The sequence below is a fragment of the Lemur catta genome, chromosome 14, assembly GCF_020740605.2.
Source record: "Lemur catta isolate mLemCat1 chromosome 14, mLemCat1.pri, whole genome shotgun sequence".
Classification (NCBI taxonomy): Eukaryota; Metazoa; Chordata; class Mammalia; order Primates; family Lemuridae; genus Lemur; species Lemur catta.
The window spans coordinates 32,670,001-32,693,331 of record NC_059141.1 but is presented as its reverse complement, the minus strand read 5'-3'; the positions used below and the strand labels follow the sequence as shown (position 1 = coordinate 32,693,331).

Sequence of the window (23,331 nt, the reverse complement as noted above, 5' to 3'; positions counted from 1 at the left end):
CCCACTCTGAGACCAAGTTCATGTGAATGTGTGAAAACTACATCTTGACTGTCTCCTGGTGTACACTGACTCGATGGCATCTTACAGTTGCTAAATATGGCAAGTGTTAAATAGGGTCAGGGGAGAGAGATGGCGAATACCTCATAGTTAGTAAATGCACAACAAGTCAAAAGATAAGGAATGTGTGGCAGGACGCTCTAAGCAGTGTTTTTTCAGGTAAGCAGTGTTGTTGGTGTAAGGACTTCCAATGTCTTCAGCATTGCTGGTTTAAACCCTCCATTTTTCCCATTCACCCAAATCAGTATCCTCAGGTGAAACTGACAGAGATGGACTTGGTCACCAGAGAATCAATTTTGTTCATTTATAAGGGTAAATGTACCGATTCCAGAACCGAGTCTTACTGTCTTTCCAGACCATTCATCTTGGTAGGCAAATTTCCCCCAGTGTGTCATAGATTATGGGGGTGACACCGTGCGGCAACTCCTGACAGACATCACTAATCAACTGTGGCATTCTTTTCCACAGAGCCCAGCACTGGCCTCAGCATCCTTCTCCCTCAGTGCTGCAGGCAGCCACTACCAGTCAATTGGAGTTGGCACTCGAGAGGAATCCTATACACCAACTCCGAATTAGAAGGTTACAGAGCGAACACATAATTAGAAAAACAGGAATTAAATAGACTTTACTGGTTTTTTTCCCCTCTCTTTGCCCATTAAGCTATGATAGCCTGATGCATTGCCTTTCTCCAAACCAGAGACATTTCAGTGCCAAGAAACAGGATCACATCAAGAGCCATTTCCTCTAGATGATGCTGGAAGCCCAATTACAACTTCTTCTAATAACCTTCTAATAACCTTCTAACCCTCCCACCCCCACGCCCCCACCCAGACCACTGCCCTTCCATGGGTCACATGGGGCCTTTGACTGCCTTGTGGAAATAAAATACAACTGTTTCAGCTACAACTGTAGTTCCACAAAATTGCACAGTAAAAATATCAGGGCTTGTGGAAAAAACATAGTTGGGACACATTACTCAAAATCTATGGAACTTTGAACCAAGCACTAAAAAAAATATATACATCATAGTAAAGTGAATAACAATGTTAACATTCTTCCAGCTTCAGCATCTAGCTACAGTGGTCCATTCTTTGTAGCCTAAATTCTGTTTCTCCTTTGAGATGTAGGTCCTGGAGGGAAGTTGCTTCTAAAAGAGACTATTTTGATCTAAATTAAAAATATTATCTAGGATGCAGTCTTTTTTCATCCATCTGTCATTTTCGTGTAGAGGAAATACATTTGTGGTTTCATCTTCTGCACTGCACCTTTGCGGAAGAGCTTAACATGGTGGAAAACCCAGCAGTTCTTTGGGCTACTGAAAGAGCCACTATTTGCACTAAAGGAAGGCACCTCTTCAGTTTTTTTTCCTAAGCTCTTCACATTTGGTAAGGCTTTATCTTTGTTTGTGAGAAAACTTGCCCCCATGACTTCAAAACATAAACACGTATGAAACCTATATAATTCACCTGATACTGATCTCCTCTTCCCCTCAATTGCACAGGAGATAATTCACATAAAAAAACCCAGGTGTTGTGAAAAACCTGTAGATAATTTTACTGCTTTCTTATGTGATATTACATTCCTGTGGGTCACCTTAATTAGCCTTGGGTATGCATGAATCTTGACAGCAGATGGAGATGTCTGAGCTGTCACTTGTGATTTTGATACACTACATCTTTTTTTTTGATCTTCATTCATTCCAATGTCTGAGGGTGACTCTTCACTTAAATTGTCCCTGAATTCAGGGATATCTTGTTGCCTAGCTGCACACTAACTTGATCGGGGGCAAACTCTGAGCAATAATCTCCTTGCCTTGGCATTTTCCCTGTCCACAGTGTGTGTGAGGTATTGACCACACTGGCAATAATGAATAGCTATAAAGGCTGAGATGGTATAGAGCTGAATCATACATTTCTCACTTCTTTGCCTTCCTCTACTCTGCTGCCAGTGTAAACCTGAACCCATGCCACGGTACATAAACAGCAGAAATTGAATATTTGGTTAACTTATTCTTTTATAGCCTCTAAGCAAAGTACAAAGGTAGTGGTTCCCAAAAGGCAATCCATGGCAAAATGAAAAAAAAAAAATAAGGAGAATTATGAGCTTTTTCATAGAGCTAAGTGTATTATTGTATTGTAATATTTATAAATCTGTTATGAGGTTATATCTATATTTTTTGGTTATTCTTTTCCTTAAATTCTTGTTGCTGCATTTTTGTTTTTTAAATTTTTAACTGCAGAATAAGAAAGATAACAATATTACATTAGATCCCAAAATATTTGGAGGGATTTTGCTGGGCCATGAAATAAAAATGCCTGGAACCACTGCTCTGGGTGAGGCTCCATGTGGCTCAGAGCACAGAGTCCCTATCAGCCTGGAGAATGTTTTCCAGAAAGAGGAGGGATAGAGGTCAGTGAGGAGCTAAGGTGAGCTTTGAAAAACCATCAGTAATCTCCAGTAACACTGGACAACCTGAGATTGGGTTTGGCGAGAGGATGAGCAATTTTTAAAAACAGAATGCAATCTTGCATAAAACTCATTTCCCAGAAACTTACACAACTTCTCTTTTATACAAATGTTTATCTAGATAGAACTAGAATCTGGAGTAACATGTTCCTTGTTTGTTCATCTATTCAGGTAGTCACTATCGAATGTTTGGAGAAAAATAGGGAATGGGGAAAAAAAAGACTTAATCAAATATGGAATAAATATACACACGTTCAAATGGCATGTGGCCTAGAGGGTAAATGTGGTTCATATGGATTCTCTGTATATATCTCCCCATTTTTACCATATTCCCAAAGCATTGATTATAGCAACTGTCTTATTCCTGTTTACAAAAATAGTGAGAAGGGTAAATGAATGAAGGAGAGGCCAAAACTTATTCTGATGTCAATGGAAATTTTGACATATTTGTAGATGGGGAGCCAGTCTAGATACTCTGAAAAAGATGATACATCAGTGATCAGTGTTGTGTCAACAGTGAACAATATTATCGGCCACTAAGTAAGTTTCCAAGATATAGGAAGATTTGGGACAATGAATGTTGAAGACTGAGTTTTGTTTTTGTTTTTTGTTTTTTAACATACACAATATTTTCTGTTGACCAAATTCAATCTGTAATGTTCCTGCTTCTACTAGGGGTATATTTATCCCTAATATTCTCCTGTTTTTAAAAAATCCCTCTGGAGTCTGATGAAAATCCGATAAAATGTTGCTGATTCCACTACCCATAACTTACCAAAATGCAATTTGGTAAAAGATGTTTGATGGTTAAAAGCCTTTTGAGTCCTCAGAAATAACAAGATATGGGGGCTGTGTCTTATTCATCTTTTTATGCCTGGTGTCTATTCCTCCATTGTGCATGATTGGTATTGAATAAATGTTTGTGCAAAGAATGTATGCACACAGGCTCACAAAAAACTTATTCAAACTTTTGAAAGTTTTAAATTCTCTGCCTTCGAATAGTATCTAAAGGTGGTGGAATTTTTTTTTCTCTATGAAAATAATTTTCTTTGGTTTCTCAGTCTCTAAATTTTGCCTTCTCCCCACCCCTGCTCCCAAATAACCATGTCATTAACTTCCTTCTCTTTTGTCACACTGACACCCCACCATTCTAACCCGGTTCTTGAGCAGTGGAACTGCCCAGTGCAAAAACTATTCAGGTACCCACCATCCTTTCCCTGACACTAAGTCATTACCCTTAGAAAGCTGCATTTTGCTGCTTTGGGCTCACTTTTTGTAGACACTAGGCAAAGGCACCAGGAACATCCGTATCAGCCTGAATTTCAAACAGAAAGTGAAGATGGTTTTGCATCCAGCTAATCCAACCTCATCTCATAAAATGCCATCTTATATAATACCTTGAAAAGTGTGTAAACTATAACTAGATAAGCATGTATGTATGAGTGTATTTGTGTGTGTGGGGGGGGTATATACACATTTGCCTTAATTTCAAAAGAGGGAGAACATAGTGACACAGCCCATATAATTGCCACAGTGCATGGCTAAGCTGCAGTGAACATTCACCGACATAAAGTCCAAATATCCTTTAATTTTTTTTTTCTGGGAGATAGTAAATACATTCTTGAAAGCTATAGGTGTCTGAGAGAAAAGAAACCACCTTTTCTGGGTGACCTAGCCAATTTATGTCTTCTAAAACTTCTTTCTTAAAACAGCTGACTCTCTATGCTAAGATTTTTGCAGCCAAGAAGAAATCATATGCGCATGCAATATATTTGCTATATTATTAAGAAAAGTGATGATAAAGATTTTTTCTTAACCATACACTGTATATTATTGACGATAACTGCTACTTAGAACCGGGATAATAATGATAAATTGGGCACTGATTATGCAATTTAATCTATTTTGAGGTGTATTTCCTTGATAATTATACCTCTTTTGGCCACTGATTTTTGAGGCTCTTAGCCCTATGTCATCTTATGCTATAGTACTTAATATTCATAAAGAGCTTTATCAATGCATGGGTGCTTTCTTGCAGAGATGGTACATTTTTAATTGGTTTTTATGTGTTACGTTCATCATTTCATCTTTCCTCTGTTCCATCTCTCCAGTGTTCTATTATATTTAATGATGATTTCATAAACCTATTTTTTTGTTGTGCTTTAGGGAAAGGCTTGCCTGTATTGTGGACTCCTGACTATGGAACTCTGTATCTGGTACTACAGAGAGCTGCTGTAAAATTTCTATTGGTTGGAATACTGTAGGTATGAAGAAAGTGATGTGGTTTGGTCAATTCTCAGTGGAACTTTTTACTTTATTGGTATTTGTCTATTCTATTTTAATAAACCATTGGGTAGATGCAGGCAGAACGTGCCACAAATCAATTATATGATCCGTATAGCAGCTTTAGTGGGCTCGAACGGCAAAGGACATACTTTGCTGAAATTGTATATTCAATTGCTAAGGTCTACATTGACTCTGTTTGGACCTATTCTATCTTTTAAAATCCTGGAAACACTGGTGCAGACTGTTTTGATGAGGACTTGCTCAGAACAAGCACACAATAAAGAATGAGATATGGTTTTCTCTAGTACCATTGCAGTAATAATGGACAAAACAATAGTCATATTACATTCCCCTTTAGAGTTTTTAATTTAATAGAAAATTGTTCTGCCCTTCAGCAAGCTTTATTGTGTTCATTCATTCATTCTTCAAGTATTTGTTTTATTCTTAGGAGTCACTGAGCACTATGAAAAGTGTGATGGTACAAAAACCAGTTCCCTTCTGTAAGGAGATTTAACAGATTTGGAATCCTTTTGTTTTCATCTATATAAAAATGTTCTGCCACAATCTCTCAAAGGATCCAATGGGTTGGGATTCTAGGATGAAGAGGGCCAAAAATGCGTTCAGTGGTGAGTCCGGCTGAAAATCATTTTTCCTCTTCAACTTGGCCTCATCACTTCTTCCCCTGCTTAAATTGACAGCTGCTTAGTTTCCCACTGATTCAATCCCTTCTCCTATTCCCTATTTATCCTTCTTCTTGACAACCCAGAAACATAGCCGTGGACATTTCTTTCTGGTTCTCACTCATGTTGAATGGACCCAACAGCTTTATGTCTGAGCTCTGGGATTATGGCAGAAAAGAATGCAGCCATTTTGATCTTCAGGTCTGGAAACAACCTTCCTTCTACTCTTTCCACTGTGAAAACAAGGGGGTCAACTCTTGTGTTCCTCAGAAGGACAAAAGAGACAATAATGGAAGATAAAAAAAAGTGGTTTTTAAAGTCAGCTTAATTGAAGTATAATTTATCTATAGTAAATTCATTTTTATATATACTTTCTATAAATTTTGACAATACATGCAGTCATGTAACTGCCATTACAAACAATATAGAGAACATGTTCATTACCCCCCAAATTTCCCTTGTGCCCCTTTGTATATAATCCCTTTCTCTGAATCACAGCCCCTGACAACCACTGATCCATTTTTTTTGTCCCTACAGTTGTACCTTTTCCAGAAAGCCATATAAATAGACTTTGAGTCTGATTTGTTTCACTTAGATAATGCCTCTAAGATTCACTCATGTTATTGCAGATATTACTAGTTTGTTCCTTTCGATTACTGAGTAGGTTTTCATTTATGGATGTACCATAATTTGTTTATGCATTTATCAGGTGATGAATATTTGGGTTATTTCCAGGTTTGGGCAATTATTAATAAAGCTGCTATGATGATCATTTACATACAGGTTTCCATGTGGATGTACATCTTCATTTCTCTTGAGTAAATCTCTGGGAGTGGGGTTGCTGGGTCACATGGTAGGTGTGTGTTCAATTTCAAAAGAAACTGCCAAGCTGTTTCTCAAAGTGGCTATGCCATTTTGCAGTCCCACTAGTGGCACGTGACAGTTCCAGTTGTTTCACATCCTTGCCAGCATTTATTATCTTCAAAAGTTTTCTATTTGAGCCATTCTTTTTTTTTTTTTTTTGAGACAGAGTCTCGCTTTGTTGCCCAGGCTAGAGTGCGGTGCCATTAGCCTACCTCACAGCAACCTCAAACTCCTGGGCTTAAGCAATTCTAGAGTAGCTGGGACTCCCGAGTAGCTGGGACTACAGGCATGCGCCTCCATGCCTGGCTAATTTTTTTCTATATATATTTTAGTTGGCCAGATAATTTCTTTCTATTTTTAGTAGAGACGGGGTCTCGCTCCTGCTCAGGCTGGTCTCGAACTCCTGACCTCGAGCTATCCACCCACCTCGGCTTCCCAGAGTGCTAGGATTACAGGCGTGAGCCACTGCGCCCGGCCATGAGCCATTCTTATATGTATGTCTTGGCATCTCATTGTAGTTTTAATTTGCCTTTCCTTAATGATCATTGATATTCAGTATCTTTTTGTATGCTTATTTGCCATCCATGTCTCTTCTTTTCTGTATGTGGTAAAACACACATAAAAAAAATTTACCATTAGTAACAACCACTGGCAAAAACTAATCTGCTTTCTGTCTCTATGGATTTTCCTATACTGGTTATTTCATATGAATGGAATTATTCAAGACGTGGCCTTTGTGACTGGCTCCTTTCACAGTAGCAGAGTGTTTTCAAGGTTCATCCATGTTATGGCAGGTACCAGTACTTCATCCCTTTTTATGGCTGAATGATATTCCATTGTATGAAGATACTGCCTTTTGTTTATGCATTCATCAACTGATAGGCATTTGGGTTGTTTCCACCTTTTGGCTTTTTTGAATCATGCAGCTATGAACATTTGTGTACACTGTTTTGTTTGAACGTGTTTTAAATTCTTTTGAGTATATACCTAGGGGTGGAATCGCTGGGTCATATTGTAATTTTATGTTTAACTTACTGAGAAACTGCCAAACTGTCTTCCACAGTGACTGAACCATTTTACATCCCCACCAGGAAAGTACAAGTGTTCCATTTTTCTACATCCTTACCAATACTTGTTATTCTCCATTTTTTAAAAATTATAGCCATCCTAATGGGTGTAAAATAGTATTTCATTGTGGCTTTGATTTGCATTTTCTTAATGAATAATGATGTCGGGCATCTTTTCATGTGCTTATTGGCCATCTGTATTTCTTCTTTGGCAAAATGTCTATTCGAGTCCTTTGCTCATTTTTCAGTGGCCTTTTTTTTTTGCTGTTGAGTTGTAAGAGTTCTTTATATATTCTAGATAGTAGATTCTTATCAGATATGTGATTCATAAGTATTTTCTCTTGTTCTGTGGGTTGTTTTTTCACTTTCTTGATAATCCTTTGATGAACCAAAGTATTAAATTTTGATGCAGTTCAAATTATCTTTTCTTTTGTTGCTTATGTTTTTGGTATCATGTCTAAGAAACATTACCAAATCCAAAGTCATGAAGATTTACCTCTATGCTTTCTTCTAGGAGTTTTATGATTTTAGCTTACATAGTTAGGTTTTTGATCCATATGGGGTAAATTTTTATATGCAATGTGAGGTAAGGGTCCAGCTTCACTCTTTTGTATGTGAATATCCAGTTGTCCCAGTGGCAAATATTGAAAAGACTATTCTTTCCCCATTGAATGTTCTTGGGAGCACTGTCAGAAATCAATTGACTATAGGTAGGGGTTTATTTTTGGACTTTCAATTGTATTCCACTGCATGTCTATCCTTATGTAAGCAGGACACTGTCTTGATTACTGTAGCTTTGTAGTAAGTTTTGAAATTGGAATGTGTGAGTCCACCAACTTTGTTATTTTTGAAGATTGTTTTGGCTATTCAGGCGGGCCCTTGCAGTTCCATATGAATTTTAGGATCAGCTTTTCCATTTCTGCAAAGGCCCCTGGGATTTTGATGAAGATTATAATCAATCTGTAGATCACTCTGGGTAATGCTGCTGTCTTAAAAATATTAAGTATTTCAATACATGGTGGCTTTTCATTTATTTAGGTCTTTAATTTCTTTCAGCAATGTTTTGTAGTTTTCAGTGTAGAATCCTTGTAATGCTATAGTTAAATTCACATCTCTTCTTTAGTAAAGTGTTCTTTCAAATCTTTTGCCAATGTTTAGATAATCTGAGCTTTTTAAAAATTATTGATTTGTGAAAGTTCTTTGTATATTCTGATAACAGCCTTTTATCACATTTATGATTTGCAAACATTTTTCCAAGTCTGTGACTATCTTTTCATTTTCCTAATATTGTCTTTTATTTTCATCAAGCTCAGTTTATCAATATCTTCTTTTACGGTTTGTGTTTTTTGTGTTCTAAGAAATGTTTGCCAAATCCAGGGTCATAAAAGATTTTCTCCTATGTTTTCACCTAGAAGTTTTACAGTTTAAAGTTTTATGTTAGAGCTATGATCCACTTTTAGTAAATTTTTATATATGGTATGAAATATGGACTTTTAAATCTAGTTAGATTTTAAAATTTGTATTTTGTTCCTTACTAAATGTATCACTTTAGGAAAAACATTATGGGAACCTCATTTTCCTCATTTAAAGCAAAGATCATATTTGCTTCCTGATCTGTCAGAACTGTTGTGAGGATCAAATGAAAACAAGTATAAAAGTGTTTTCTAAAATCAGAATTATAAACGTTAACTTCTAGCTGACAGCAGCAAAAGTAGAATGGTATAAAAACGTGTCATAATTGGGAGAAAGCCAGAATTCAAAAAATTAATACAGTAAAGCGAGGTGTTTAAAAGCACCTGTTTTTAAAGGGGCCAGTGCTTGGATTCCAGTTTTGCCATTCCCTGGCAGCTGAACCTCACACAAGGTACCTGGACTCTCCAATCCTCAACTTTCTCACCTATGCAGTGGGGAAGGAATATAAACTCCACAAGGTGGTTGGAGGATGAAGTGAGTTATATACAGAGCCTGTGAGCTATACAGAGTAAAGAATTAATAAATAGCACTTTGAAAGAGAAAGAGAGAGGAGAGAGAGAGAATGAAAAAAAATATATATACTGTGTAATAAAATGCTGATGTGGACTATCTCATGGCATATAGAAGTGCTACAACACATGATGGCAAAGACCAAGTGAAAAAGAAAGAACAAGGGAATCTGAAATAGAACCAGTACAGCCTCTACTTTAGATACTTCTAACTGTGGCAATAGCAATGTCCCAGCCAGAAGACATCAACAGCACCGTAACTGAGCGGAATTGAGCTAGAGGACAGTATCCAGACATCTTAGCACGACCAACCAGAGGCACGGAGTCAGCTTATCTCTCCAGCCTCATCGTCCCATATTCTGGTTGCACCCTGTGTTTCCACCAAACTGAACTATGGGCCATTACTCAAATGCGTCTTGCCTCTTTGACTCTTTGCCTCTGGGAAAGTGCGCGTGTTTTTGGAACATTGCTCCAACATCACTCCCTTTGCCTGTCTTCCTCATCTTGCAGGATTTAGCTCAAGTGAGATCTCTTCTTTTAGGAAGCTATTTCTTACCACTTTTTCCTCAAGTCTGCTGTGTGCTTACATAGTACATTGTGCTTACCTTTTGCATAGCAAACATCACTATATCATGATTATCTGCTTACTAGTCACCCTTGCTGATTGATTCTACGTGAAATTCCTTAAGGAAGGGAGCTGATTTGAGTCTTTGGAACCTAGTACAATGTCTGGTATATAGTAGGAGCTCAACAAACGTATGTTGAATGAAAAGGTCAGTATATATTATTAATTTCTAATGTGGGTATAAGCAGCTCTTGTCAACTAAACTTTTTCGTTTGTTAGTTTTACAGCATACTACTGATGTCTACTCTAAACAGATGAAGAAGACTTACTCTTTAAGGAACAGTGTAGGGCCTATTTCTCTTAGGGAATCTATGCCCATGTAATAACATCTACCATCTGGTTTTAGGCATTAATACTGAGTACAGATGAATATATTTAGAATTTGCCCAGGACCAAAGACACAGACTCCTTTTTAAAGTTTTCTATGGAGTATTGCTGTTCAAAATAATTAGTTGTTCTGAATAAGTGTGATACTGACTACATGGCAGGGTAAGTTCCAAGAGTACTTGAGAAAAAAATGACTTCATTTAAACTCATATGTGTTAAAACATTTAATAGTTCATATAATATGGAATTCTGTGAAAAGGAGAAATATCTGCCCATATAAAGTTCAATTAAACTGTGGCTGTACATCCTAATTCAATGATGAGAATTTCTCAGCTGGTGATCTCCCACGTGTACAACCTTATAATAAAATGAAGCGAGGGGTTAGTTATATGCCAGTGACAAAGAGGGGGGTGATTACTGAATGGAATGCTTAGCACTGACACCTGTTAGATGTCCTGTATTGGATCATGCTATAGTCCACCTGTCTCAAAGGGTCTGTTTTGGCTCTCCAAAGATTACTATAAACTTACAGTGCATAGGCAAGTGTGCTCTTGTGGCCATAATTTCTTCAGGAAATGTTGACTCATGGCACAAGTGTGTTAAATTACCAAACACTGGAAAATGTGCAAGTTAGTTTAGAAATGAATGGCAAGAAGTTGGAAAATCCTTCAGCTTTAAAAAAAAAAAAAAACAAAACCCACCTAACTGGCAAGAGTTCTTGTGTCCACAGGGATCTGCCACTTTCATCTCACCTTGTTCTGATGTTATTCAATAGTCCCTCATGGGTATGACTAAGTGTCACAGCCCCTGGCATTGAATCAGTCCCTACTGAGACAGCCCTGTCCAGAACTATTTATATATATGAAACAGAGAGAAGAGAAAAGAGAGAAACTCTGAAAAGAGTAGAGAGTGGGTAAGAAAAGAGAAAAAGTGGGACAATATGAGGGCATGAAGAGAGGTAATCAAGAAAGGACAGCAAGGGACATGCAGTGATGAGCTCCCAACAAAGAGAGACCATCAAAGCACCGTCACCCCACCTCCTCCCTACCTCCTCTTCCACTTACTACAACTATCTGGTAATATTAATTGAGAAATTGCTTTACACTAGTGTCTGTAGTAAATATTTTCTACAGTGTTCTCTCATTTCACCCTAACCACAACACGAAGGCTAGGCTTACCTGTTACCATTTATAGATGAGGACCTTGAGGCTTAGAGTTGTGGTCTAGCCTGTGCCAAGGCACACATAGAGCCCACATTTGAATCTGAGTCTGTCTGACTCCAAAGTTCAATATCATAATCACATCACATTATTAAAAATCTAGGAATTAGCCAGGTGTGGTGGTGCACGCCTGTAGTCCCAGTTACTCAGAAGCTGAGGTGGGAGAATCACTTGAGCCCAGGAGTTTGAGCCTAGGGTGGGCTATATAGTGACACCCTGTCTCTTAAGAAAAAAAATTATAGGAATTGTAAAGCACAAATATGGGAGAAAAGTCATAGGAATAGTGTTAGAATGACCAAAAGAGCTTGATTTCATTGTGGAAATTAACTGTAATACAAAACAATGCTCCTAATGCACTTTAATAACTGATTATTGTCTTTGCAAATACTTATCCTAGAAGGCTATATATTTATATCCATATTGATGCACTGGTCAATGTCTTTGAGGGTTGCTAGGTTTAAAATTGCTTTTAGAATCAGCTTACTGGACACATTAAAACAGATAAACAAATATAAACCAGCTGCATTTCCTTAGTTACATTGAAAAATATCTTAAAAATTGTTAAAATTGACCCTCCAATTTATTAAAAAGAGTTAAGTACAATTACTTTAGTTGTTTCTAAAACAATAAATGTAACTTCAAATTTCAAAGACCTGATCCAACTGGTGATATGTGAAAGAGTATGTGTCAGGCTCTGAAAGAGATGCCCGATCTTGTTGAAATGGGTGTAGCTTGTCAAAGCGGCAGGACACTTGGAAGGGGACAACAATCGTTTGGATTTACAAGATTGATATATTTATGAAATCAGTCACTGCCTTCCAGTGTCACCTCACCTAAAAGAAGAAAATGAGGGTAATAATAGAAAATGCATAGAAAAGAAAAAGAGAAAATTAAACCACCTGAGCTTTCAATGCTCAAGTTAGCCACAATTACCCACCAGAAATTAATCTTATGAAAAGAATAAGGTAAGCATATGGGTGGTCTGTTCTGTGTGCACGCCTACTTCTCCCCACCTACAAATCTGTAAGGAAAATTCTGGCTTTAAGCTATCGAACATTTGCTCTTTTCTCTCTTACTCCTTCTAACTCCTGGCAGTACTTTGCCAAGTAAGCTAATCCATTGGGGATGACCTGAGGAAGCAAAAATGGGGACTTTGTATTGAAAAGGGCAAAGAGTTCTTTGTTTAAGAGGAAAAAAAAATAGAGTCAAAAGTGAAGAACATGAATAGAAGGGTGAAGAAAGGAAAGAGAAAACAGGAGATGAGCCTGCATGGTTGATTGTCAGGGAAAGTTTCTGTGGGAATTAAGAATTAAGGGTGCAAAAAGAGGATCTGAGGGAGCTTTCAGAAGTGACACATACAGGGAATTAGAAGAGAGATTTCCAAAGTATCATTGAGGATGATAAATTTTGGATATTCTTTAAAGTTCTGTAAGTGATACCAGTAAAGACTGGAATTAATTTAAATTCCTTTTGATTGCTGGCTTGTGTTTCTCTAACTGCAATAGTATGCCAAGTCTGGGCCATGAGAGGCTCTTGAGTTATTCAGGTTATAGCAGTATATTATTTATAGCAGGTGTTGCTAACACTGGGTTCATGGAAGGATTTTAGGGTTGCTGATAAAGCCTCATAATTGGATGCAATTTTTGTGTTTATGTGTTTTTTTTGATGAAGAGAATCTTTATGTTCATAGCATTTATAAGATCCTTTAAGAGTTCATGATCCTTCTCATAAAAAAAAAAAAGGAAAGGAAGGAGAGTAGGTATAATCTGAGGGCAAAAGGCTAAGTGAGGAAATATAACTATAGGAGATAACTGATTTCTGATTTCTAATTGTACTGTGCAAGCTTAATAGGCTAGTCCAATTCCATTTATTTTGCCAAAGATACCAATGTATTCATTCACGACCTCCTCCCTCTCCCTAAATTTCTCTCCTGATGTCCTTGGTATCTGAAAATATATTTGGTGATTTGTAAAAAGTAAAACAATCTGCCAGAGTGCTAAATAAAGTGGGGGAAAGGGCCACTAACATTTTCTGGAACTGAAAAAAGATGAGGAAAATTAGGGCAAAACCTGAAAGCAAACTAGAAATGTACTATAGTTTGAGAAAGGCATCACGATAGACACTGAAACAGAGGAAAACACAGCAAAAAAAAAAAATAATAATAATGGTCAGAGTATTAGGGTTATCAAACCGATTAAATGTTCCCTGTCAAGGTACATGGAAAGGCATTTTCAGTTATTATGCTTCTGCTGAAAGGGTTAAATATTACATAATTAGTTAAAATTGTTACAGAAACCTTGATTCAATGCATCACAGACTAAGCATCAAGTTACATTAACTGGGTAAACATTTAAATTATGGAGGACAAATAGTTGCAAAAGGGAGGAACTGAGAACCACAACAAATCTGCCATTGCTTTGCTAAGTTTGTTTGAACCACCTACTCAAGTGCTTTATTCAAATCCAAAATGGGAGGCACAAGAGCAGCTCCCAAGTCTTACAAACACACCTTTCCTCATCTGCCTCTTTCCTCATTTAGGAGTGGCAGCCACAATAATGCACCATTATTTTACTACTCAAGACAAAACTCAATTTAGAGTCTTAGAAGAAGGCCTTCAGCAAATCTTAGTGTTTAGGGTTTCATGGGCAGTGTACTAGACATATTGCAGGCATTCATTAAATCCTTATTGAATAAATAACTAAATGAATAAATGAACAAACATTTTTTACCCCACTGCTGCCATTGTGATATGTGACATTAGAGAGAGTGCTGGGCATGAGAGAGCAACAACACCAGGGAAACTATAAACTGCCCCCATGTAAAATACTATGCTTATCTCTTGCAGATGGCAGCCACTCCCTTACAGTGGCTTGAGCCTTAGACAGCTGATGCTTTCTGCAGAGGTTTCATGGGGAAGAGGTAGATACTACCTCCTAAAGGGATCCACCAAGGGATTTGGGGAAAAGGAGGGTGTGGTAGGCAGAAATAATGTCCCTACCAAAGATGTCCACATCTTAATCCCTGGAATCTATAAATATGTTATGTTACATGGGAAGGAAGTTTTAAGGTTGCAGAAGGAATTAAAATTACTAATCAGCTGCACCTGAGATGAGGAGATTAGCCTGGATTATCCAGCTGGGCCTGATGTAATCACAAGGGTCATTAAAGGGAGAGTGAGGTAGAAAGAGTGGTGAAATGTGGGAAGGATTTGATCCGAGTTGCTGGCTTTGAAGATGGAGGAAGGGGCCTCAAGCAGAGGAATGTGAGCAGCTTCTAGAAGATGGAAAAGGCAAAAAAATGGATTCTCTTCCAGAGCCTCCAGAAAGGAACACAGCCCTGACAACACCTTGATTTTATCCGAGTGACACGCATTTTGGACTCTGACCTCCAGAACCACAAGATGATATAACAAATGTGTGTTGTTTTAAGCTACCATGTTTTTGGTAATTTGTTACAGCAACAATAGGAAACAGAGGATGAGTGAAGAGAAGGGAGGGACTTGAGAGGCAGGTATGCTCTCTTTATTATGCTTTTTGTCTTTATTAGCCATGGGCTCTTAAGGAAGTCATTTCATCTTTTTGAGGATTCATGTTCTCATCACTATAGGAGGTTAAAACTAGCAAACTCATGAGCCTACTTTTAAATGTATATATATTTAAAATAATCCATTTAGGATTTATTTTTACCACTAGATAGATTTTTTAATTTTTATGATGACTTTATAAGTTTTATTTTTATAATGACTTTATTTTTTCTAGAGCTGTTTTTAGGTTCACAGCAAAATTGAGAGAAAGGGCTCCCTGCCCCCACACGTGCACAGCCTCCCCCATTATCAATACCCCCCACCAGAGTGGGACATTTGTTACCACTGATGAAGTGTCTACATTGACACACCTTTGTTTTCCCAAGTCCATAGTGTACATTAGGGTTCACTCTTAGTGTTGTACATTCAGTGGGTTTGGGCACATATATCATGACATATGTCTAGCACCATAGTACCAGACAAGTATTTTCCCAGCCCTAAACATCCTCTTTGCTCTGCCTAGTCATTCCTTCCTCATTCCTAACTCCCAGCAACAACTAATCTTTTTACTGTCTCCATAGTTTTGCCTTTTCTAGAATGTCATATATAGTTGGGATCATACAATATGTAGTCTTTCAGATTGGCTTCTTTCACTTAGTAACGATGCATTTAAATTTCTTCCATGTCTTTTTATGGCTTGATAGCTTATTTCTTTTTAGTGTTGAATAATAGTCCACTGTCTGGATGTACCAGTGTTTATTTATCCATTCACCTACTGAAAGACATTTTGATTGCTTACAAGTTTTGGCAGTTATGAATAAAGCTGCTATAAACATCAATATACAGATATTTTGTGGACACAAATTTTCAGCTCCTTTGGGTAAATACCAAGAAGTGTGACTGCTGAATCATATAGCAATATAATGTCTAGTTTTGTAAGAAACTGCCAAACTGCCTTCCACAGTGGCTGTGCCATTGTATATTCCCATCAGCAATGAATGAATTTCTGTTGTTCAACATCCTTGCCAGGATTTGGTGTTGCTAGTGTTCTGCATTTGGGCCATTCTAGGTGTGTAGCGGTTTCTCATTGTCATTTATAAGACTGCTTTTGCTGTTCAATGAGATCACATCTTTGAATCACCACCCGTCCCCAGGTCTGGCACATGGTATGCGCTCATTATTGCTCTTCCCCTTCTACTTTCCTCTTCTTCCCCACCCTCCACAGTCAAGAAGTGTCAGGATGCAGTATAACGACCATTAAAGAGAAAAAGAGGAAAAATAAAATAAATAGAGAGAAAAAGTCAAGACTGAGGGGTCTAGAATGGGGAATTCACACCAGGCACCCGACAACACCCTCAAACGAGGCTTTCGTAATATGAGGGTGTGCAAGGCTCTATCATTTGTTTCCCAGAGAAAGAGAAGAGAAGGAAGAGGTGGAGTGCGGAGAATAGGAGAAGATTTGGGTGGAGCAGGACACGGAGAGGAGGAAAAGAAAAAGAACATAGGGTGGGACCCAGGCTGGAAGAAAATATGGCGTGATTTCCCCTGGCATGACACTGTGCCTCCACTCAAAAATGAGTGAAGCTTAAAAATCAGTTAGTTGTTCCCCTTCCTTTTTTTGTCCCTGGTCCTACAACATCTTTCGCTTCAGTTTAGCACTATATTAGGCCGTATTCATAACAAACATGAATTCATTGAAGGTAGATCATGAGTGCTGGGATGGCAAGGGAAGAAGGGTACACATATTTATGTGAAATTCCAAAGGTTAAGGATGGACCTTTTGAAAGCATTGGAGAAAAGCTCTCTTGAGGAGATTAGCTGAAAACTAGTTAAATTATATTAAATCTCTAGACCTTTCATTAATTATTCCTTTTTTGAAGGTGATGTTTATATACATATGAAACTCAATGTAGGTAAGAACTCTACCATAAATATTCTGTAGAATGATCCTCAAGGTACTATGAGAGGTATATGATTAGTGGAAAACGCAAACTTCCAAGTCTGAATGATAACTTATTCCCTTTCAGGTTTTGCAGCCAATGGAGACTTCATGACTACAGAGTTGTAAATGTAGTGGGATAATTTCAACATCCAAATTATAAGAAAAATCATTGCTAGGGTTTGGAGGTACATTGTGTTCAAGGATTTCTTATTAAATTTTTTGATGTTGCACAACTTTGAATTGGTCATTGTGTGGTTAGGACAAATCTACTTTTATTAACACATCAAATTTTAAGAAATAAGTAGATTTTAAAACCATTTTTCAGTTAATTAATAAATTATTTATGAAAATGGCATAAAAGGAAACTTCACAAACTATTGTTTCTTTTAAAAGAATATTTATAAACTGCAAAGTTACTCTGTGTGTAATATATCTAGCTTCAAAGTATATTAACAAGATTACTTCTGTTTCTTTTTCAAGCCAAGCTAAAATTGAGTTAAGTATTATTTAAAGACATTAGCTATTGAGATTTTTCAATGCTTTTAAAAGGAAAAAGTAAAGGCTTCTAAATGACCATGACATGTGTAAGTAAATATTTTTCTCAAAGGTTCCTTGTATAATTTAACTTGAGAAGATATGGGTAAACATGCAATATTTTAGGAAGTAGTTTACCACTTCCTCTGATTTTGGAAAGCCCTTTAAAATATATAAAATCTGCTGCAATTTTCTACAGCACCACTTTTTCTAAAGGCTTCAGAGCTTGGATAACCAATAGTGCTGATACATCAATTAATCAATGGGCTCAGAAATCCCAGGGGAAAAAAGGGACAACTCACTGCTTCTTTTCTGTCTGCCTTTTGCTCCACTGTTCCTTACATGACTTCACTACTGAGTATGTAGATCAAAAGACTTTTCCTACGAATACTCTACTCACAAACTTCTGTTGCAATATGCAGAAATTTTCAAAAACAGTCAACATTTACTTAGTATAAAGAGCTTTAAGTCTGAACTAGCAGAGTGAGACACAGCTCAACTAGCTATTCTATACAGGTACTTATCTTTCTCCCCCAGAGAGCTTGGCTGGCAGCAGTCAAAATCAAAGTGAAACTTAATAAAAATGAAAACTGTAGTAGCAAAAAACACTCACAAGGTTAATTTGACAGATTGCAAAAATTTGGGAGGTTATAGTGGTTTCTATATATCCACAGTACTGATTTAGAAAAACCCCAAAGACACAGCTGCATTTTGATATGCAACCTGCCTTGCCTGCATAGGAAACCCTAGAATATCGGGGGTATAAGTCTTGAGATGCTAGGATTTGAAAATAACACTGATGGAAACTGTATGCACCTCTCTTCGAGAAACAGCAGGACAAGAAAACCTGTAGAAGTTATACTCATAGGTTGGGCAAACACAGAATTGCTCCAAAGATGACATTAGAATTTCTTTTCCTAGAGAATGGCAAAGAATGACAACATCAAATTAGTTCTGTTGGCCTATCAAGAAAATTGCTGTGCTCCTACCACTGGATTCTTTGATTACCTGTGAATATCTCCATTTCTGGTATTTGGTCGCGATGGGCTGAGGCAAACCTGGCAAAATGTTTTCCAGCTGCTGGAAGATTAATTCCTGTACATCCTCAATTTTGTGTTCCAAGTATGTAACTCCAAATGGGACAGTGGTATGAATCACCAGGGAAGGCCCGATTTCTGATGACTCTGTGGCATAAGAGGAACATAAAGATACATCTCAAAATGGGTAGCATGAAAGCGTCTCCCAGCATGTCAATCAAGATCACAATAATCAGGCAATAAATGGAGGAAAACCATATTCTAATCTTTAAAGCATAAATTAAGCTATTTCTGAAATTCAAAATCAAGCTTCTTTGAAGAGGACGACAGATTCAAGATGTGTTTTAGAGAACAAATTATCAGGTCTTGCTAAAGAACTGGAAGGAAGGGTCAAAAGAGCAGTTAATATGTACTGCTTTGGGCATAATTAAATTTACTGGTATGTTTTGTCTGCTCTCATTCACTAAATTACAAGCTCTTCAGGACAGATCCAATTTTTAATACACAGACTATATCTTTCTTAAATTCTGAAAAGAAAGTTGATGGTCAATAAACACTTAACTCATTCATTTTATGCTTAATGGATTGCAAAGCATTTTGCTGAAATTACACAAATGCCAGAGTATTATTAGCATGTTCATGAAAAAATCAAGCTTCTCTCTAAAAACAGGCTTGTCCTCATCATGCTCTTCTTTACCTTTTAAATAGCATTAAAAATAGAAGTCTGCCTCATTCATAATATGAAAAAACTTTACATTTTTGTTTGTCATTGAATTTTTTTGCTATATTTTTATAATCCCAAATAATGAGTGTCTGCTTTGTACCTTTCACTCTTTTTTTTTTTTTTTTTTTTTTTTTTTTTGAGACAGAGTCTTGCTTTGTTGCCCAGGCTAGAGTGAGTGCTGTGGCATCAGCCTAGCTCACAGCAACCTCAGACTCCTCAGCTTAAGCGATCCTACTGCCTCAGCCTCCCGAGTAGCTGGGACTACAGACATGTGCCACTATGCACGGCTAATTTTTTCTATATATATTTTTAGCTGTCCATATGATTCTTTCTATTTTTAGTAGAGACGGGGTCTCACTCTTGCTCAGCGATCCACCCGCCTCGGCCTCCCAGAGTTCTAGGATTATAGGCGTGGGCCACCACGCCCGGCCTGTACCTTTCACTCTTTAATAGAATGTAGGGCAATCAAAGTTTGAGTTGAAAGCAATTTAGCCAACTGAGGCACTAGAAAGCACAATCTGGGAAGGAATGATAAGAGTTTGTCTGTTATTTGTTTAAATCACGCAAAAGAGAAAGTTGGGGGGAAAACAATAATAGATCTGAAATGCATGAAATATAATATGAAAGCTGGTGTTCCTTCTTGCTGGAAGAAAAGAATATTAAAGTGTGTAAGGCACTGACAAGAGCTGGCATATGTGATTCGGAAACTCTTTAACTTCAGATTGTAAAAGGTAATATAATGATCTATTCGAAATAGATAGGTACAATTTTACACAAGAAAAAAGGGTTGACATAAGCCAGTTACTTGCTATGTGTCCATTTAACCCCTTTACATTTCAGGTTTTAGTTTGGTTTTGGTTTGATTTTTTTAAAAATAAGCATAAATTAGTACCTACCACATGCCTATGGCGTGGATTAAATAACACAGTGTGTATAAAATGCTCAGCACAGTTTCTGGCACAGAGTAGTTGCTCAATAAATGTAAGCTATGGAAATGGAAGCAAAATGCCAGATACAAGGGGAAGTTTCGCAGGTGTTGCTCAAATGATAGGTATGAGCTATTTTTCTGTAAAAGTACTTCATTTCTCCATTGCACTTGGCACAGGGAACCCTGGCTTATGAATTTTACAGCAAAATGCAAGGGAAGAGAGTCCCAACATGCTGCAAACCTTTTTAAAGTGCAGTGAGTGCTTCTGGACAGTTTCACATATTTGAGGTGAGGAATCTGAATTCAGAATCTGTGCAGTGAATGCAACGGCAAGCCAGACTGTACGCTGTTTTTACCTCCCAGTAGCTGGAACAACTTGAAAGAGGAAACAGAGGGGCCATCTCTTTGAACGTTCAATGTGTAAACTGTCAGGGAAGTCTTCACAGGCACTGTACAGAAGGAAGGACCCAAGAGGGCAAAATCTCAAGTTCTTTCATGAAATACCACCTCAGGGAGTGTTATTTATGTTATCAGTTAATACATTCAGGAGGGCTTGTTCACAGTGAGGGGGTGTCAATGCCACCCTTCCTCATGCGGAACCAAATCTTCCCAGAGACAGAGAAAGCTACTGGGTCAGCCTTCTGAAGCAGGAGAGTTTGGGCTCCAAGTTGACTTATCTATGGCAAGCTTCAAAAAAAAGAAAAAAAAATGAATGCTAGCTGCGTGCTGAGAATTGGAAGGTTGCATTGACCCAGCCATTTGTCTGGGGGGAACTCGTAAAGTCACTAAGACCAGTGATGGTGTGATGCCAGGTTTCTCTCATTTATATTAGCCATCCACTCCAAGGAGAGCAATAAAAAATGAAATTTAAGACCTAAAGTGAAACAGTTCTTGCATAACAATGAGAGAACAACCTGGCTACTTGTTTTTATGGGAATTAGACAATTTTTTTTTTGAGAATTAAAATTAAAATTTGGATAGCTATGACCTAAAATGATGAATTTTAGGGGAAAACTCCCCCAACTCCAAATTAAAGGTTATTTTTAGAAGCTAAAGTCCAAAAACACAAAGAGCCAACCAGAGTTTAAACATGACCAAGGTTTGGACATAGAGCATTATAAAAAGCCACAGATACATTAATGGGATTCAGAGCATAAATTTAGTATAATCATTATTCCTTGGTCACTGAGAAGCTAATGATGCCATCTTTCTTTTTGTTTTCTTTTCTTTATTCAGTTTAACAAGAACAGCACTTTGCTTTTGGCATTTTAAATGTAAAGTTCATAGTAAGTTGATAATTATTTCTGTACTTTGGGAAATCAATGGCTGGAGAGTCAGAAGATAAGTATTTGAACCTCTGCATTCTTAATAGCCCTGTGGTCTTGGACAACTTAATCTCTCAGCCTTCACTTTCCTCTGTTATTTAAAAGGGAGCAATACTACTTACCTTACAAAGCTGTCATGAGGATTAAATGAATTAAGCCACATAAAAGCCTTTCTTCAGATATAAAGTGCTACACAAACTTAAGGCATTCCTAGATAATATTCTTGTTTTGACCTCTACGCTGTGGAAGGAGTAGCTTTAGATAGGGATAACAGAGTTGACTTCTCTGAGAGGATTAACATTGAGATTAAGATTGCGGTGTCATTACATCAGCACCCCAGGGACAATGGCAGACTATTCCTGGGCATAGGCACATTTTTTTTTACAATTATTGTGGCAAAATAGACATAATATTTGCCATTTTAACCTATTTTAAATCTATATTTCAGTGTCATTAAGAACATTCATCATTGTTCTATAACAATCACCACTATCCATCTCCAGAAAGTTTTCATCTTCCCTAACTGCAACTCCAAATCCACTAAACAATAACTCTTTATTCTCCTCTCCTCCTGGCCCCTGGCAATCACCATTCTATTTCTGTTTGTATGAATCTGACTAGTCTAGGCACCTCACATAAGGAGAGTCATATAATATTTGTCCTTTTGTGACTGGCTTATTTCACTTAGCATAATGTCCTCAAGGTTCATCTATGTTGTAGCATGTGTCAGAATTTTCTTCCTTCCCAAGGCTGAATGATATCCCATTGCATATATATATCACAATTTATCTATTCACCCTTTGATGAACACTTGGGTTGCTTCCACCTTTTAGCTATTGTGAATAATGCTTCTATAAACATTGGTGTACCAATGTCAGTTCAAGTCCCTGCTTTCACTTCTGTTGGGTACACACCCAGAAGTGAAATTGCTGGATCATATGGTAATTCTATCTTTAATTTTTTGAGGAATAGCCATATCATTTTCCACAGTGGCTGCACTATTTTGCAATGCACAAGGGTTCCAATTTTTCCATATCCTTGTCAAAATTTATTTTTTGTTTTTTAAATAATAGCTATCCTAAAGAGGGTGAAATAAGCACAGTAGTTTTTAGTCTATAATTTTGGTGCAGGTCAGACACTGAAAGCTAACAGCAGCAGCCCAGCAGCAGCAGCAGCACTATCATCTGTTAACAGAGTTCTAAGATATAAAAGGCTCAACAATTAAATAATTATAACCAAAAGCTATGGAAGTCAACTATTCTCTAAACAAAAACTACCATTTGCTTTGGAATAAACACTCTAGCTGCCCCATATCCACGGTCACATCAGTTGTAATAATAAACATTAATAGGTTAAATTTGCTTAATTAAAGACAAAGGTTGTCATAATTGGCTGCCCCCCACAAAAAACCCACATAATTGCATTCTGCTTATACCAAAAGACATTTTTAAAACAAATTCTAATTCAATTGTGTTGAGTGAGACAATGTGATCTATATGATGCTTTAAGATTTGTCAAATGGCCTCATATACGGTCAGTTCTCATAAGTGTTATATGTGTGCTTGAGTAGAATTTTCTAGACATTGAATTAACATTTTACAAAAATTTCATTAGAACAATCTCATTAATTGTATGGTTCTCATCAACTAAATTCTTACAATTTTTTTTTTGTCTGCTTCATCAATTATTGAGAGAAGTACATCCTTTGATGATGGTATGTTGGCCAATCTCTCCTTTCCGTTTT

The 23,331-nt window shown here is 37.3% G+C and overlaps 1 protein-coding gene across 1 annotated transcript in view; it reads right to left on the bottom strand.

Annotated features, from left to right (window-relative positions):
• The window catches only part of RNLS (renalase, FAD dependent amine oxidase), a 246,840-nt gene that overhangs the window by 5,981 nt on the left and 217,528 nt on the right, over positions 1-23,331 (bottom strand). The window contains exon 6 of the mRNA XM_045568205.1: positions 18,582-18,757. Within this exon, the coding sequence (XP_045424161.1) occupies positions 18,582-18,757 (176 nt within the window). The remainder of the gene's footprint in view (positions 1-18,581; positions 18,758-23,331) is intronic.